This window comes from Oryctolagus cuniculus, chromosome 7, assembly GCF_964237555.1.
Source record: "Oryctolagus cuniculus chromosome 7, mOryCun1.1, whole genome shotgun sequence".
Classification (NCBI taxonomy): domain Eukaryota; kingdom Metazoa; phylum Chordata; class Mammalia; order Lagomorpha; family Leporidae; genus Oryctolagus; species Oryctolagus cuniculus.
In genome coordinates, this window is record NC_091438.1 from 29,577,881 (window position 1) to 29,595,420 (window position 17,540).

The window sequence follows — 17,540 nt, forward strand, 5'->3', positions numbered from 1 at the left end:
TATCTTTTAAAGTGACCAGTTTAGCTGAAATTCCCTTTTTCTTGATTTTTAAGCTCATCATAAATATCTTAAAACCTCAGCTCCTCGTTTATGTGTCAACAGCATGGGGGACACATTGAGAAGATGCAAAGCAGTAAATATAACTCTTTAGAAAAGTATAACCAACATAGGTAATTACATAAGTGATGGATTTTTTTACCTAACAATATAAATAAGTGAAGCATTTATCCAGAATATTTTAGTCATTCTGACTCACTGTGAAACCAGGCCGTTTATGAATAACTGTTACAAAGTTCTGACACTCTTGTTGGAGAAAGCTGGAAAACGTTTTGTGGTGCCAAGACTAATGAATCAAGAACGTGGTATTTAAGTTTACATACAATTGCCATTTTTATCCTTAATCCACTCCCTTGAAATATTTTACATTATGTTAAATGTAGCTCTAATATCTTTTTTTTTCTCCAGTGGAGCTGGCCCTCACACAAATTAGAAGTGCCAGTTTCTGAATAATTCTCATCGAGTGTTGACATCACAGATGTCATTTACAATAGAGAAGAAAAAGCCTCAAATAGCAAAATGTTTTCCCTTTTTCCTTATATTGTCAGAAGATTTAAAACTTTGCAACTAAAAGAGAATTTTGAATGATGAGAGTTTTCTCTTTCTGCAGGATTTGGTTTAGATGTGTTATTTTCTTTTTGATGTTATCAGTCCATGGGTGGACCAGTTACCTACCAATCCAAGACATGGACCAAGATAGATCCCAGACTGCCATAGCCCTGGCTCCCTAAATGCTGGGTGTTGCTTGCCTCCTATCCTTCCTTGTCCCACTCTCCTTCTTCTACTGAATCATCACTGTAGTATTTCCTCTCCACTCCCTTTGCACGCATGCTTCATTAGCTTGTTCATTTGCCCGAATCTCTTTCAGAGCAGCTGATTCGTTTGCCAGCTCTGCCATTACAAATGACCACAGAATGGGTGGTTTGCACAGCAGACATTTGTTTCCTCACAGTTCTGGAAGCTAGAAGTCCAAGGCCAAAGTATCAGCTGTGTTACTTTCTTCTCCGGCCTCTTTCTTACTAACAAATGATCTTCTTCACGTGTCTTCACATGTCTTCCTTACATGTGTGTCTGTGTCATACTCTCCTATTTCTAAGTCATATTTGATTGTGGCCCACTCTAATGACTTCATTTTAATTTAATTACTTCTCTAAATGTATTTCCAAACATAGACATATTGTGAATTATACTGAACTTTGGGAAGAAAATAATTCAGTCCATTATAGCAGCCCAAGGAGGCACCATGCTACTTCCAGTCAGAGGCAGGACTCCGCTCTGCATCTTGGCTACCTGAAGGTGCTGAGGACCTGCTGTTACTCCTGTGACATGAGAGGAGCTGGGGTACGAAGAAGGGGGTCTGGCCTCAGAGGCATGCCCTGGGACTGTGCATTCAGTTCAGCCATGTTCTTGCTGTAAAACCTCTGAAGGGGAATGAAATACAATGTATTTAGTGCCTCTTATATACCAGATACTGGGCGAGGCAATCACACACACTTACCTAGTTAAACCCTTAAAATGGTTCTCTGAGATAGGAACTACCAGGATTCTTAAGATGTGAGCCAAGGAAACTGAAGTTTGGAGACATAAACCATTCACCCTTGGAAGGATCAATATAATTAATATGTGTACACTATCCAAATTGATTTGCAATTCCCATGACGTTTTTCATAGAATCAGGCAGAACACTACTAAAATTAGTGTGGAACCACAGAAGACCCCAAAGAGCCAACGTGATCTTGACCAAAAAGAACAAAGCAAGAGATTTTATACTACTTGACTTTAAAATATATTGTACCGGCGCCGCGGCTCACTAGGCTAATCCTCCGCCTGCAGCGCCGGCACACCGGGTTCTAGTCCCGGTCAAGGCGCCGGATTCTGTCCCGGTTGCCCCTCTTCCAGGCCAGCTCTCTGCTGTGGCCAGGGAGTGCAGTGGAGGATGGCCCAAGTGCCTGGGCCCTGCACCCCATGGGAGACCAGGAGAACACCTGGCTCCTGCCATCGGATCAGCGCAGCGCGCCGGCCACAGCGCACCAGCCGCGGCGGCCATTGGAGGGTGAACCAACGGCAAAGGAAAACCTTTCTCTCTGTCTCTCTCTCTCAATGTCCACTCTGCCTGTCAAAAAATAAAAAAAAAATTAAAAAAATATATATTGCAAAGCTATTGTAATAAAAGAGCGTGATACTGGCATAAACACAGGCCCATAGACTGGTAGAACAGAATTAAAATCCTAAAAGTAAACCCACACATCTACAGCCAACTGAGCTTTGACAAAGGTATGAAGAGCATGCATTGGAACAAGGATCTCTTCTTTTTAATAAATAATGCTGAGGGAGAGAAGCGACCTTGTGGCAGTGAACTAAGCTCCCCTCTGTAATGCCAGCATCCCATAAAGGAACGCTAGTTTGAGTCCTGGCTTCCCTGCTTCCCATCATGCTCCCTGCTAATGTGTCTGAGAAGGCAGTGGAGGAAGGCCTAGGTGCTTGGGCCATGTTGCCCATGTGGGAGACCCAGATGAAGCTTTGGGTTCCTGGCTTTGGCCTCGCGTAGGCCCAGCCCCAGCCATTACAGCCATTTGGGGGGAGTAAACAAGCAGATGGAGGATCTCTCTCCCTCTCTCCCTCTTTATCACTCTGCCTTTCAAGTAAATAACTACAATTTTTAAAAATAGTATTGGGGGGGCCGGTGCCGTGGCTCACTTGGCTAATCCTCTGCCTGTGGCGCTGGCATCCCATATGGGCGCCAGGTTCTAGTCCCGGTTGCTCCACTTCCAGTAGTTAAAAAAATAATCATTTTGTAATTGTGTAAAGTTCATAGCTCTCTGCTGTGGCCCGGAAAGGCAGTGGAGGATGGCCCAAGAGCTTGGGCGCCTGCACCCAAAATGAATGAGAGAAAATTCAACCCAAAATTAATGAAAGTCCTAAGTCTGAGACCTGCAACTTTGAAACTACTAGAAGAATATGTAATGAAAATATTTCAGGATGCTGGAATGGGCAAGAATTTTCTGGATCAAATGCCAAAAGCACAGGAAATAAAAGAAAAAGTAGACCTATGGGATTTCATCAAACTTAAGAGTGTTTGCTCAGCAAAGGAAACAATCAGCAGAGTGCAGATACAACCTACGATATGGGCTAAACTATTTGAAAGATATACATGTGACAAGGGGTTAATATTCAGAATACATAAAGAACTCAACAGCAAAAGAACAGATAATCCAACTTAAAAATTGGCAGTAGATCTGAACAGCCATTTGAAATGACCAATAGGTGCATGAAAAAAATGTTCAGTATCACTAATCATCAGAGAAATACAAATCCAAACCACAATGAGTATCACTTCACTCCAGTAAAATTGTCTATTACCAAAAAGTCGAAAGATAACAAGTATTGGCCAGCTCTGCGGCTCACTTGGCTAATCCCCGCCTGCGGCGCCAGCACACTGGGCTCTAGTCACGGTTGGGGTGCTGGTTCTGTCCCGATTGCTCCTCTTCCAGTTCAGCTCTCTGCTGTGGCCTGGGAGGGCAGTGGAGGATGGCCCAAGTGCTTGGCTCCTGGCTTCAATTGGCGCAGCGCGCCAGCCGTAGCAGCCATTTTGGGAGTGAACCAACAGAAAAAGGAAGACCTTTCTCTCTGTCTCTTTCTCACTGTCTAACTCTGCCTGTCAAAAAAAAAAAAAAAAAAAAAAAAAAAAAAAAAAAGATAACAAGTGTTGGTCAGGACATGGAGAAAGAAGAACCCTTTCACACTGTGGGAATGTAAATTAGTATAGCCATTATAGAAAACAGTATGGAAGTTCCTCAGAAAACTAAAAATAGAACTACTACATAACCCAGCAATCCCACTACTGGATATATGTCCAAGGGAAAGGAAATCAGCATGTCAAATAATGAACTTCCATGTTTATTGTAGCACAAAAAAAAATGGAAAAACCTAAATGTCTATCTCCTCATGAATGTCATAAAGACACACAATGGAATATTATTCAGCCACAAAAAGGATGAATCTTATCATTTGCAACAGCATGGATGGAACTGGAGGTCATTATGTTAAGTGGAACAAGCCAAGCACAGAAGGATAGGTATTATATTATCTCACTCATCGAAAAAATAGATGATCCAAAAGAAGTTAAAAATATAAGGAGGGAATGTTGAGGAAAGTTAATTCGCGGGCATTACATCATAGCTAGACAAGAGTAAGAAGTTCTCAGCTCTGTTGCTCAGTAGAGTCACTATAGATAATGTCAGTGCACTGTATATTCCTCTCTCTCTCTCTCTCTCTCTCTCAAAAAAAAAAAAAGGATTTGGGATATTTTCATCATAAAGAAAAGTTATATGCTTAAAGGGATCAATATGTCTACCCTGATTGGAAATTATACAACGCATATATGTAATGACACATAGCCTGGTACCACATAAATATGTACAATTTAAAAATAAGCAAATTTTCAAACATGACTTACCCAAGATCCTATAGCAAATAAGCAAAATTGCTGGGATTCAAGCCCAGATCTATGTCTGATTCCAAAACTGGTGATTTCTCCATGGCACCTGTTTGCTCTCTGTAGAAAACAAATGTGTTGGTTCATCACTTACTATGGTAGTCTCCAAATTACCCCATCCTGCACATCTCACTTTTCACTTTGTGTCCCTTTTGACCAAGTCAAGGTCAGGTCAGTAAACTTTTTTTTACCTACTCCCAGGGGAACACTGTGTGGTTAGAATATTGGCTTCAGTGATTGTCAAAAAATAAACAGTGATTTTAATATTTTCTTTTTATCATTTCAGATTGTTTTAATTAGCTGTTGCTATATAATAAACACCCTCAAGGGTAGCTAAACAAATAATCATTTTGTAATTGTGTGAAGTTCTACAGTTAGCAGGTTCAGTCTGGATGCATTTTTTGCTCTTGTGGTGCTGACTGGGGCTGCAGTCATCTAGGGGCTCCACTGGGCTAGAATTGTTAAGATCTCTCATCATGTGTCTGAGGAGGAGAACCAGAAAAGTGGCATAACTGGGACAGCTGAGCTTCCTTTTCTCCTAGTATAGGCTCAGAGCCTCTTTTCCACATGGTGGTCTCTCAGCTGGTATGCCTAACAGAGTAGACAGACACCTAACAATGCAACTTTTAGGACTGCCAGGCCTCCTTAGAGCTTCGGCCAAGAACCAGTACGATATGCCTTCCACCACATTTTCTTGGTTTAGAGTGAGTCCCAGTCTAGCCCAGATTGATTGTAGGAGAGGACCACCTAAGGCCATGAATATTGGATGATGGGACTCATAGGAGCCATCCTTGGAGATTAGCTACCACACAAAGCTTGCTAAGAAGGAGAAGTGTTATGCACACACACACACATATCTATGATGTTTTATATATGGCATATACAAATATATATGGCATTAGTTCCATATTAATTATGGGTATTGAATGATTTATGAATATAGAACTAAATGGAGAAATAGTTTTGAAGCCCTTCATAAGCAAAGAGTGAAAAGAGTTTTAGGATAAAAAAAAATTTAAATAATATCAGTGTAAGGAACTTACTCAAATGTGGTATATTTAATCTTTTTGGGAAACAAAGTCTCCTGGAGACAAATAAGACTTTTTTCCTTAGAGTATTGCCATGATGGGAACCTGTAAAGGCTTAATTATCAACTAATAAATATAAGGCATCAATTTCATTAGTACCAGAGTCCCATGTCCCTGCTCTCTCTAGTTATAATTGATAGGACTTTGTGCAATGACTGAAGTTGGCATGAATTTTTGGCTCCTTTTTCTGGCCAGAAAAATTTTCTTACAATAAGGAAAGAAAGAGAAAAAGAGAGAGATGAGGAGGGAAAGGACAGGAGGAAAACTGGAGAAGGAAGGATTAAAAAAATAAGAAACTTGTACAGCTTACCAATGAAATGAATTTATATTCCATTTGACTTCAAATAGTATTATATTTAGCATTTGTGAAGTACCAAAAACTGTTAAATTATATAAATGTACATTTGGTATGATTCAGCCAGGCATGGTTAATAATCTTTACCCTAAAAATAGGTTTCATAATTTTTAAAAATTATTTGTAAGTAGATTTTTTGATAGCAAATTTGAAGGCATCCCATGTGACACATAAGACTTATGACAAAATATATAATGTATAATTGAGATGATTTCAATATTTAGAAATTTACCCGTGGGAAATTTTGTATGTTGTTACCAGTTGGAGAGGTGTGTGCTATCTTAGAAGAGGGATTGAAGAGAAAAAGAATAGTGGAGACTTTTCAGAGTTGTCTTCCTTGACAATCTAAGTATTGTCCATATGTGTTTCAATAAAACATTCCTAATTGGTCTATATCTAGAGATGTAGCTGAACTTGTATAGTTTTGATTGACTTGTTCATTTTTATTTTTTTGCCATCTAGAAATATTTTTTGCTTTTCAAATTTTTGCATTTTAATGTAAAATAATTAATCTTCAATTATGACCAATAAATTCATCCATTAAAAAGAAAAAGAAAACACATAGCCTGCTAGACAGGCTACCTGGCTTTGTAAATAAAGTTTTTCTTAAATTCTATTTAAGTTACGTAAGTTTCATGTATTTCATATATACAAATATAGTTACATAGTGACACTTCCCCCATCCTCCCTCCCACTCATACTCCAACCTTTCCTCCTCTTCTCTCTCACATTTTCACTCTTAATTTTTACAAAGATCTATTTTCAGTTTACTTAATGATCATGTAGTTAACCCTACACTAAGTAAAAGAGTTCAACAAATAGTATGAAGGAAAAAAGAAAAAAAACACTGTTCCTCAACGTTAGAGACAGGGCTGCAAACAATCATGAAACCTCAGAATGTCTATTTTATGCCAATACATTACACTTCAGGTACTATATTGATTACCTCGGATTGTAGATACAGTTTCACTAGAACAGCCACAGCCAGTGCCTCAATACACTTTACCTGGGGACTGTACAATAAACTCTTTAACCACATAATAAAAAAAGAATTGTATTCAAACATTCAGCCCAGGGTAACTTTTCTTCTAGAAGGAATAAGGAACATTTTCTGGAAAAATTAGGCAATGTCTTATAACATTGTTATTAAATATTAATAATGTCCTTTAAGCACCTTCAGTTTGCCTTTCAGAAGTAAATTTTGAGACAGGTTTTTAGCCATGTGGTTAAGAGACCCACATTGCATATTGAAGCACCTGGATTCAGTACCCTAGCTCTAGCTCCTGATTCCAGCTTCTTGCTATTGTAGACCCTAGTAGGGAGTGGCAGTGGTCCAAATAATCAAGTTCTTGCCTCTCAGCCCAAGGTGTTGCCAACATTTGAGGAATGTGCTAGTGAATAAGAGCTCTCTCTGCCTCTCAAACAAATAAAAATATAATATTTTAAATAAATGTCTTTTTTTAAAAAAAAGTAAACATTATCAACATATACTTCTAACCATTTCAGCCTTCAAATCTTTCCATTTAAGGAAGTAATTTTTTTCGCTTCAACAATTTCTCTTGCAATATATTTCCAGATTTAAGTGGGAAAGTTCACCTCAGCTATTCCCTCTTTATCTAATGAACTTTTGATTGTATATTCTCTTGGTCTTTGCTCTAATTTGAGAGATTTTATTACTTTTCTCATTTGTCCTCTTTAAAAAAAAAAAAGATGTCCCACCTTCAAAATTATTTTAGTTACTATTTTCTCTTATTTTAATCTTGGGGCTTTTCTAACTGAAAGGTGTATGAAGTACAACAAGGACTTCCCAAGAAACAAATATTCTGTGAGTTTTTAAAATTGCACTGTAATTTCTTGGGTTTAATCACCACTCTCCTTTATAAGCACACTCAGAATTGGTGGGCTCTGGGGCAGCACTTGCCCCTTAGGCCTGGGTTTTTGGGGAACTACCAAGATTGCCTCCAAGATCTGTTTCCTGAGTCACTGTTTAGTATTTATGGAACCCATCCTATAAATCTGTTTTAATTTCTTCTCTTGAAATATCCAAGAGGACCCTGTTGAAGTTTGCTGTCTGCTTTGTTGTCCACATTCCCTTCTACGTCCTGTGAGGTCCTATCCATCTCCTGCCACAGTATTCCTGTTGAGGGCCTCCACAGTACTGTGGATGCTAGCAAATGGTGAACGCAGTGAGGGATTTCATTCTTTCCTGCAGATCAGTTATGATGGTGTCAGATGGTCTGGGTTCCAACCCTGATTTCTGGGGACCTCTGGTACTCTATCGAGGGCAGGGGTTTACAACCCTTGTGGGTGTCTACAGAGCTGTTGGAAAACACTGATGTCCAAAACCCAAGACCCAGTGATTGAAACTACCCAAAGCTCGGATCTGAGTGTCTGTCTGTTTGCTTTTTCAGTTGATGTTTTTGTCATTTAAAGCTATACAGAGTAATTCTGATGTATAGATAGGTTGAAAAATCACTCATCTCAAGAACTGGTCATTTTATCTACATTTTCCTTTATTTGAAGCTATCTTGTTTTAAAGGACAAACTACATCCCTTGTCAAAAATCCTTTGTTCTTTGGGGACTCAACAAAAAATGAAATGATTTTGTAGTGTCAGGTTTCCTTGAGTTTTCTCCCATGCTTGAATGGCTTCAGCAGTGACGATGACCCAGCCCTCAGCTTCCCTGCCACAGACTTGGAGCAGAACCATCCTGAGCAGTCTCAGTGAGAACACTGGGCCACAGGGGCTTTATGTAAATTTGTTATTTGTACAGTGTGCTACAACTGTATAAATCTGCCACAACTTATTATTCTCCACTTACGTTAGGAAACAGGCTCAGAGAATCTGATTCACTTGTACTAGGAAATTGTGGCTAGAATCTAACTCGTTTCTAAGTCCAAATCCACTACTTTTTCTATGCTTTTTACTAATTACTGTTTATACTTTTGTTGTAAAATAATTCCAGACTTATAGAAAAATTAAAAAAATAGACTTTCCATAAACCCCTGATCCCTGTTTCTCACATGTTAACATTTTATATTAGTTAATCAACCTTTGTTTTCTCTCTCACCTGTGCACATGTAGGTTTATTTGTTTATTTTATATATATATTTGATAGCATATTACAGATAGAATTCCTCTCTGTCTCTCAATACTTAAGTGTGTATTTCCTAAAAATAGACGTTCTGTTATGAAACCACAGAAGCACAATTAGCAATCACCAAATTAACACCAGTGTAATACCAGTACTTATATACATTCAACTTTACCTCACAAATGTATTTTTAATGGTTTTTAAAAAAAGATTTATGTATTTATTTGGAAGTCAGAATTACAGAGATAGAGGCAGAGACACAGAGAAAGGTCTTCCATCCATTGGTTTACTCCCCAGACTGCAGGGCCAGTCCAAAACCAGGAGCCAGGAGCCAGAATCTTCTTCCAAGCCTCCCATGTGGGTGTCAGTGGCCTAAACACTTGGGCCATTTTCCATTGCTTTTTCTCAGAGCATTAGCAGGGAGCTGGGTTGGAAGTGGAGCAACCAGCACTGCAACTGATACCCGTATGGGATACCCACATCACAGGAGGCAGCTTTCCCACTATGCCACAACGCCAACCCCACAACTGTCTTTTGTAGCCAAAGAAAAGTGTTTCTGATCCCAGATCCAATCAAAGATCACAGGTTGCATTTGGTTCTCCTGTCTCTTTGCCATCTTCGTCTGCAACATTTCCTTGCTCTGCCTTTGCCACTCAGGACCTGATTGTGTGTGCTACCTTCCATGGGCGGGAATTGCTCCAGCAGTTTTGGTCCTCAGGGCACAATATTTTGCTCTGAGACATAAGGTTTCATCAGCATTCATCCAGATGGGCCACAGCTTTGGCAAACGTTTGGAAGCCAGCAATATTATAACTATAGGTAGGGCACTATTTGAAATGCTTTATGTATAATAATTCACTTAATTTTCCTAACAACCCTATATAGTAAGTATTATATAATATAGATGTGGAATCTGAGGAATAGAGAAGTTAAGGAACTTGTTTAAGGTCAGCCAGCCAGGAAGTGACAAGACCTGGCATCAAACGCCAGCAACCATGCTCCATCCCTGGTGTGAATTCTTAACCAGCATAGGCAGAATCTGGGATAATAAACAGAGTTATGTGTCATCGCCAAGTTATTAGCTCAGAAAACCTCAGCCCAATCAACTGCAGAGAAGGACCAATAATATCTGCTTTGTAACAGCAGCTGTAAGCATTGCGTGCAACAGTTTGTCAAAGCACTTAGCATGTAGCGAAACTCCATTCTTAAGACTAAAACTTTTCATGTAAATATTGAAAAATTATCTGTGACTTGTATTGAGATTTGATAACTCTCAAGAATAGTTTCTTTTTATTTCAGTCATTGGAGGTGGGAAAAAGAAGGGAGCTGAAGCAACAAACATTTATTCATGTTTTTAGATTGTTTTGAGAGACTGGGGCAGGGAGATCAGCTATGGCCAAAAAAGCACCTTCAGGAGTGCCAGATAATGATGAGTCATGAAGTCCAAAGTCCAATTTTAGAACAAATTATTAGAAAGAACTCTGGCATCTTCAGTTATATTAGAAAAGAAGGTATTTATTTTCCATAAAGAGGAAGATCCAGCACCACCCTACTCTGGGTTGACAAGTAATTACCTCCAGGCTGTAAAAAGGAGTTCTCATTAGTAGGTGGCAGTAGGAGCAATCAAGAAGTGTTTTAAAAGAGATCTCTGAGAACTGGGTTTCCAGAATTACTGTAATATGTAGTTCTTTTAATGTGAAGTTGTCATTTTGTCATAAAGCATTTCAAATATAACCTCTGAACCTATGGAGAAGATAAGCATATGTGAAGTGGATGCTCTTATGACTGTCAGTTCAAATTTACTTTTTAAAAAAATATTTATTTATTTGAAAGAGTTACAGAGAAGGAGAGGCATAGGCAGAAAGAGAGATCCTCCATCTTCTAGTTGACTCCCCAAATGGCCACAACAGTCAGGGCTGAGCCAGGCAGGATCCAGAAGTTTCATCCCAGTCTCCCACGCAGATACAGAGGCCCAAGGACTTGGGCCATCCTCCACTGCTTCCCCAGGCACACTAGCAGGGAACTGGATCAGAAGTGGAGCAGCCAGGACTCCAACCAGCACCTATGGGATGCCAGCACTGCAGGAGGCAGCTTTACCTGCTACGCCACAATGCCGGCTCCACAGATTTACTTTTTTATAGTCCATAAATACATTTGTAGGGGTACATCTGCAGCCAGAGGGCTTTGGGGCTGTGAAGCTATGATGGATGCTACTCAAGGACAGATGCTTCATCTCCTTTCTATCAAGGCCTGAATATTTCCTCTGAGCCCTTCCATCTGGAGAACCTTGACTTCTATCTGCCCCTCCTCTTTCTCCATGGCTGTCCACTTCTGAGCTGATTTGGGAACTGAATATAAGTTATGACTCAGGGAGGGAAGACAGAAAGGGAGAAGGGAGCCTGGCAAAGGTTCAGGAAGGACTCAAGGTTCACATGTGTATAGCCTCCTGGTAGCCTTCTCCAACCATGCTGAGCGCATAAACCCCCTCTCACTCATCCCTGCCCCAGATTGCATTTAGGTTACCATCTCAAGGCCTCTGTTATACTCCTCCAGAGTCTGCCATCATAGTTTGCTGCACCCTAGAGCTTCACAGCCCAGTTCTCACTGTATATCTGCTCCTTGCTGTTCAGCCCTTTCAACCATTTTCCATCCAGTCAACAGGACAACCATGCTAAAGCAGCCCTAGCGTAGAAGCCCTTGGCTGTAAGCAGAATTGGTACACAATGAGAATGTAGGATCCCGTGTTCAAAATTCATTAAGATTTTGAAGATGACAACAGCAGAGCATTAAACCAAGCCCGACACTCTTCTAAGTACAGAGCCTTGTGTGACAGTACGAGTTGTGGGCCCACATAGCCCTAGCTATAAAGGATTCAAGAGATAAAAGTTGGTTTCCCTAATATGTATGCAAATTATCTAAAACCTAATGCATATTTTTGCAATATGAACAAAATTATACCCTAATAAAAGTCGGAAGACTAGATTTTATCTGAAAATCTATGTTATAGTAGCATAGGTACATATACTTTAGTTTGGTGCTGAAACTCCACAACAGGATAGATAAATTCTCCAAATGTTCAAGCACATCTGTACTTTTATTTAAAAACAAAAACAAACTCCACAGGTATTTCTGATGTTCAACCAACATTAAGAGCTTTTGAGAAATAGACGCCCACCTTCTACCTCCAAAGTGTCTAATTTACTTGTGGGTGCTGAAACTCTAGCAGGAGAGAAGCTCCCCTGTATTAAAATGTGCAAAGAGATTTCACACTAGCTCCATATTCTAGAGGTTCCACAGGGGAAGTGATGGACAGGAGTAGAATCACTAGTAGAACCACAGGCCAGTTTTTGGTAGGGAAAAGATGGAAGAGTCTGTGGAATCTTTTTCTGAGTCTAAACTTGAAGCAATTAGAAAAAATTTATTTGAATTTCACTGTTACAGAATTTTTGATAGTTTAGATATAGTTAGCAAATAGTGTTAGCAAATGTAAACACTACCCCATAGGAGATCACAGAGTTAATGTGGCTTACATTGGATGGTAAGAAGACCAAGTCCCAGCCCTGACATCTCAGCAAATTCCCAGTCTCCTTGTATGGGAGAACTCATGGGACCTGAGTCTCAGGATCTTTGTATGTAACTGGAGATAGGAAGCCCAGTTTCACAGAGCTGTTGTGAAGGAGATGAGATCTATATATGAAATTAGACATACACTGTAAAGTAGTAAACACATAGAAGCTACTGTTCTTATGTAATTCTAATAGTGATAGAGAAGGAACATGCCTTCAAATTCATCCCACAAGTAGTCAAGTATCATTACCCATTGAAATGACAATTGCCAATATCAGTCTAAATTTGCTATTGTTTTATCTGTGTCAAATCCAACTCATCCTTAAAACTCAAATGTTAAACCTTTTATGAAATATTTTGTGTTCCCACTGGTAATTAATTATTTCCACTTCTAACTTGGCATACTATAATAGGTTTTCTTCTTTCCAGGTTGTGAGCTTCCTCAGGCCCAAATCTCACCTGAGTTGCTGTAGGTGCAATATACTCAATAGGTTAAATGAATAATTGGAAAAGGGAAGGAAAGAAAGTAGGTAGAGATAAGAAACTTCTACACCATTTAAGACATTTAGAAGCATAAAAGCAAACATTTCATGAGAACAGGGACCTTGTATGTCTGGCCACTTGCCCCTGCTCCTCTCCCAGTCCATGGTCAATGCTAGGTATTAAAGCTGGTGGCTCCGAGTTTACAAATGAAAGAAAAGGAGACAGGCCAGCTCTAGGTGAGGTCTCAGGTAGGCATGGAATTCTCCTCATGCCATGTTTCGTTTTCTCTAGAACAGTCTCCAAATACGCTAGCCTTAGACTATCCCCTTGCCACCCAGAAGCTCCAGTGAGAGTCATTAGAAACTTCCCAAGGTATCATCCTGGCCCGCTGGTCATTCTAGAGCCCTTTCTCCTTTCAAATGGACTGGATCCTATATCCCATTCCTGCCAGACTGTTCCATGCTCCTCCATTACTTGCTAACTTAATAACCACGAATTCCTGTACCAACTTACAGGCACTCAAGGGCCACTTTTCACGGATAATGAAATGTTTCATTCAAAGGAATGAAATATTCAATCCCTGAAGCACTTACTCCAAAGACAGACCCAGAAATATCAGGCACTGCAACTGATAAACGAGGTGGCTTTCAGGTTACACTGTGCCACCTCCTCGCTGGTCTGTAGAAGGCCAGCACTTGAGGGGAGACACGTGTTTCCTTGGAACAGCCGGCCCTTTATGGGCTGCCCCGTAGACTTCTGATCTTATGAACTCCAAGTTTATAAAAAGCTCTGTAGTGAGGCAACGTTGCAGATACTCTGTTAGTTTATTACAAAATAGGCCTTTTTGTGGGATATGGATTTCATCTGTAACTAAATAAAATAGCTGGATTCTTCAGTGAGTAAGAGCTGTACTCCTACTAATCCCCCAAAAGAAACTAATGCTGAAAATCTCTTACAGAAAAATACAGAATTAAAGCATGAACTAAGATATCTGCCTTGGCCTGATCCTCTTTGTTTTGCCTGGGTAGGATGTGGGTGTTAATTGGAACCATCTTTTATAGGAATAACAGGCTTATCTATTTCCTGGTTTCCTTTCCCAGGGTAAAGCACAGAGGACCACAGATAACATGCCTGGTTAATTCTAGCCTCCTCTTAAAGAAGAAAGGAGAGTCATGTTTTCTCTGTTGAATTTAACACCAAGATCATTTTACTCATTTGATTAAAACTATTCTTGAGTGTTCCCTGGATAGTTTCCCTCTTTCTTCACAAGATCCTTAGACCTGGATTTTCAAGGTGACTTCATTTGGTTCTCCTCTAGAGACCAAGTACTACACGCAGATCTTGAAGTGTTACTAATCCTTTAAGATTTCAGGGGTCTGAGCTATTTTTAAGCTTTCAAAGATTCTGATAACTGGAGTTTTGTCTCTGATCACTGATAATGGTTTTAATTTGGAGTTGGAGCAGTTCCCTCTGGTAGTAAGTGCAGTTTGGGCAAACAGGGAAAGCTATTGTTCTAATACAGCTAGGGCTCAAATTAAATTCTGCCCAAACAGGTACGGGACTGGAAACCTGGGCTTCTGCTAATGCTGTACTTTCAGGCACCGAGTTCCAAATTTTAGTCCGCCATTTGTCACTTTCATGATTTCTTACATGAGATAAGCACCACTTGAACTTTTAGTTATTCACTGTTTTTCTTTAAACCTGTTCACTGCTCTCTGTGAATAAATTTTCTTACTTCCATAAATGGAAAGCTAACATTACTCATCCTTAATTGAAAGTAATAAATACAATAAGAACAAAGGTTATTAAATTCTAGCTAGATAATATTGCTTACCGAAGGTTCTGAGTCCAAGGCCTGTCTCCCATTATTTAAAAGGGAAATTAACCTGGATTGAAGACATACTGGCACCATGTTGTAATTTTCCTTCAGGGAATATGATGGACTGGAAAAGAAAATTGAAAAGAGAATCCAATTTTCTTTCTTCAGTAACTATTTATGTTCCTGATTCCAAGGGTTACTCAACCCACCTTTGTTATAAACACTTTCATTGAAAAACTCACTCCCTTAATATTCTGAGGATGGGTCAGAGTAATCTGATAATATGTAAAAGGACATGATAACCATAAAGGAGCAAGAGTGCCAGAAAAATGCAAGTGCTTAACACTTGAATGTCTGCTACAGAGGAAAGGTGGCTTTGTCTGTTCCGTCAACAAACGCCTGCTGAGCCGGAGAATACACACTACACTCCCCAGTCTCCCAGCAGTGATGCAACCCACAGGATCATGGGTGGCAAGTGGGCTGGCCCAGTCTGGAAAAGTTAAGGGAAACAAGATATGGAAAGAATCTTGATGATAAACAGGCAGAGAGCTGGTGTGCAGTTGCACACACAGTCGTTTACAAATAAGGTACATGGTATATAGGAGAACAGTGGATTGAGTTTGTGCCACATAGTTGGTGACCTTTGAACAGCCTCAAAACAGCAGAGGACCCTTCAATTGGCATAAATGGTCTCCTTTCCCCACACCTGCAGCTCCCATTTCTTCATTCACAGATGTCACAAATTTAAGACACATGTAAAGTCTGCGAAAGGAGTTGATGCTTCAGCAAGACAAACCATTTTCTGTTATAGGAAGGATACCTTCTATTTTCCATAAATGCAGGTTACTTTTTGAGGAAGTTCTTAAACGTGTGCTGTAAGCTTGTGGATTTTGCTGTATTTCCTTTCCTCACTGGTTGAGGAGGACTCCTGAACCCCGTGCAGCAAAGCAGTTGCGCATTTTCCAGTCCCCTTCGCTGACTTTTGTTAAATGAAGTCACTGCCCCTCTGGAATGAGTGTGCCATCACAGTTTGCTGCTCCGGAGGCAGCACTGTTCAAGGATCAGACAAGCAGTGTCCTTAGGGTCTGCATCTCTGAACCAGCTGCTGCATCTGCTCTCCCTGAAGAGGCAGCACTGCTCCACACCACACCTATTTCTCTGGCCTGGCAGGAAGGCGAAAAGGATTTGCGTGAGCTCTGCCTGCCCAGGCTGTGGAAGTTTCCATTTTCAGAAACATGATGGATACGCCCCTTCTAAGTGATACTAAATCTTCAGCTCACTTACACCTGAAAAGTGCTTTTCAGAAACCTGACTTGTCTTTTCTCACACTAAGGCTGATTTCCTAATATGGTCAAATGAGGACTTAAGCCAAACTCCAAACCAAAGAGGAAGATGTGAACTTTCTTAATTTACCGGGCCTCCAGTGCAGCCTCAATGTTTTTTAAAACTGAACTACAAACAACTTTGATGATTTTTTTCTGTTTCTAAACAGGCATACCTAGTAAAACACCAGCAAGAACAAGAGTTCCATGTGTTCTAAATGGTGTGAAGCAGCATCGCAATGTATTTCTAAAACCGGACTTTAAACAGAACCTATATTGATTCTCTCCCTCTGATTAACTTCATCATCTTTCTGGGGAGGGGTGCAGAGGTCTCCCAGTGGCCTCAGGCCTGAACAAGCCCCAGGCCTCAGGGAGGTAGCACAGGCCAAACTCTGCACAAACTCATGAGATGATGTGTTTGTCTTTCAGGTCCAGTATTTCTTCAAGATCTTGGATAACTAGCAGAACAGAAAGTCAAGAAGTCAGAAATGGGGGCATTTAGACAAGAGTGAATCACACACATAAGGAATGTGTTCATTCTTTTATTGTCCATTGTTTTAACCTGACTGAATACAAGATCAACAAGAGCACTGTACTCCTGGCAATTATTACATATGTTAGAACATGGATTTTGCACTGTAGACAACATATAACGCCAGTCTATGGGGTACTGCATTGCTTTTTATAAAGTTCAAAATAAAGATTTATTTTCAAACAAGTGACTTTGGTTTATTTCATACATTACACTTTTTCTTGCAGAAAAAAATAAAATTGTACAACTGCATAAATATAAAATTCTTCCACCATGAAAATGGTTAAAACATTCATAAAGACACAGCACCAGCATGTGATGCCTCCAGAGAAAGGAAGAAAGGAGAGTAAATGAAAATGTACAAGCAAATTAATCAGCCCTGCCACTAGCGCGGTGATGGGCAGCTCCAGATCTCAGACATAGCATCGGAACTCACTGGAGGACGGGGAAAGAGATGTCAAGACAGCATTCAATACAAAGCACAACACAACCCATCATTCTTCTTGTGTTTTTCTGTAGTGTCACTTAAAATTTTAAGGGCAGTTCCCCCATGACAGCCCACCCCCCCAGTCCCAGGAAAAAAAAAAATAAGAAAGACCTAACACCACAGGAAAAGACTACGGAGTGTGTTAAAAATGCTCACTGATGGGCCATTACCTTTGAGAGAGCCAAACCAAAAAAAAAAAAAAAAAAAAAAAAAGTACCATGCCAGTTTTATTCCCATTGAA

General features: G+C 40.0%; 1 protein-coding gene across 4 annotated transcripts in view; it reads left to right on the top strand.

Annotated features, from left to right (window-relative positions):
• Positions 1 to 17,540, top strand: part of NME7 (NME/NM23 family member 7) — a 257,565-nt gene that overhangs the window by 224,365 nt on the left and 15,660 nt on the right. For 2 of the 4 annotated variants that reach the window (XM_002715560.5, XM_070077377.1), the window contains exon 12: positions 16,710 to 17,407. The exons of the other annotated variants lie outside the window; for them this stretch is intronic. In XM_002715560.5, coding sequence (XP_002715606.1) covers positions 16,710 to 16,742 — 33 coding nt within the window. In that variant the 3' untranslated portion in view covers positions 16,743 to 17,407. Of the gene's footprint in view, positions 1 to 16,709; positions 17,408 to 17,540 lie in introns of those variants that run through there. 4 annotated transcript variants of the gene reach the window in all.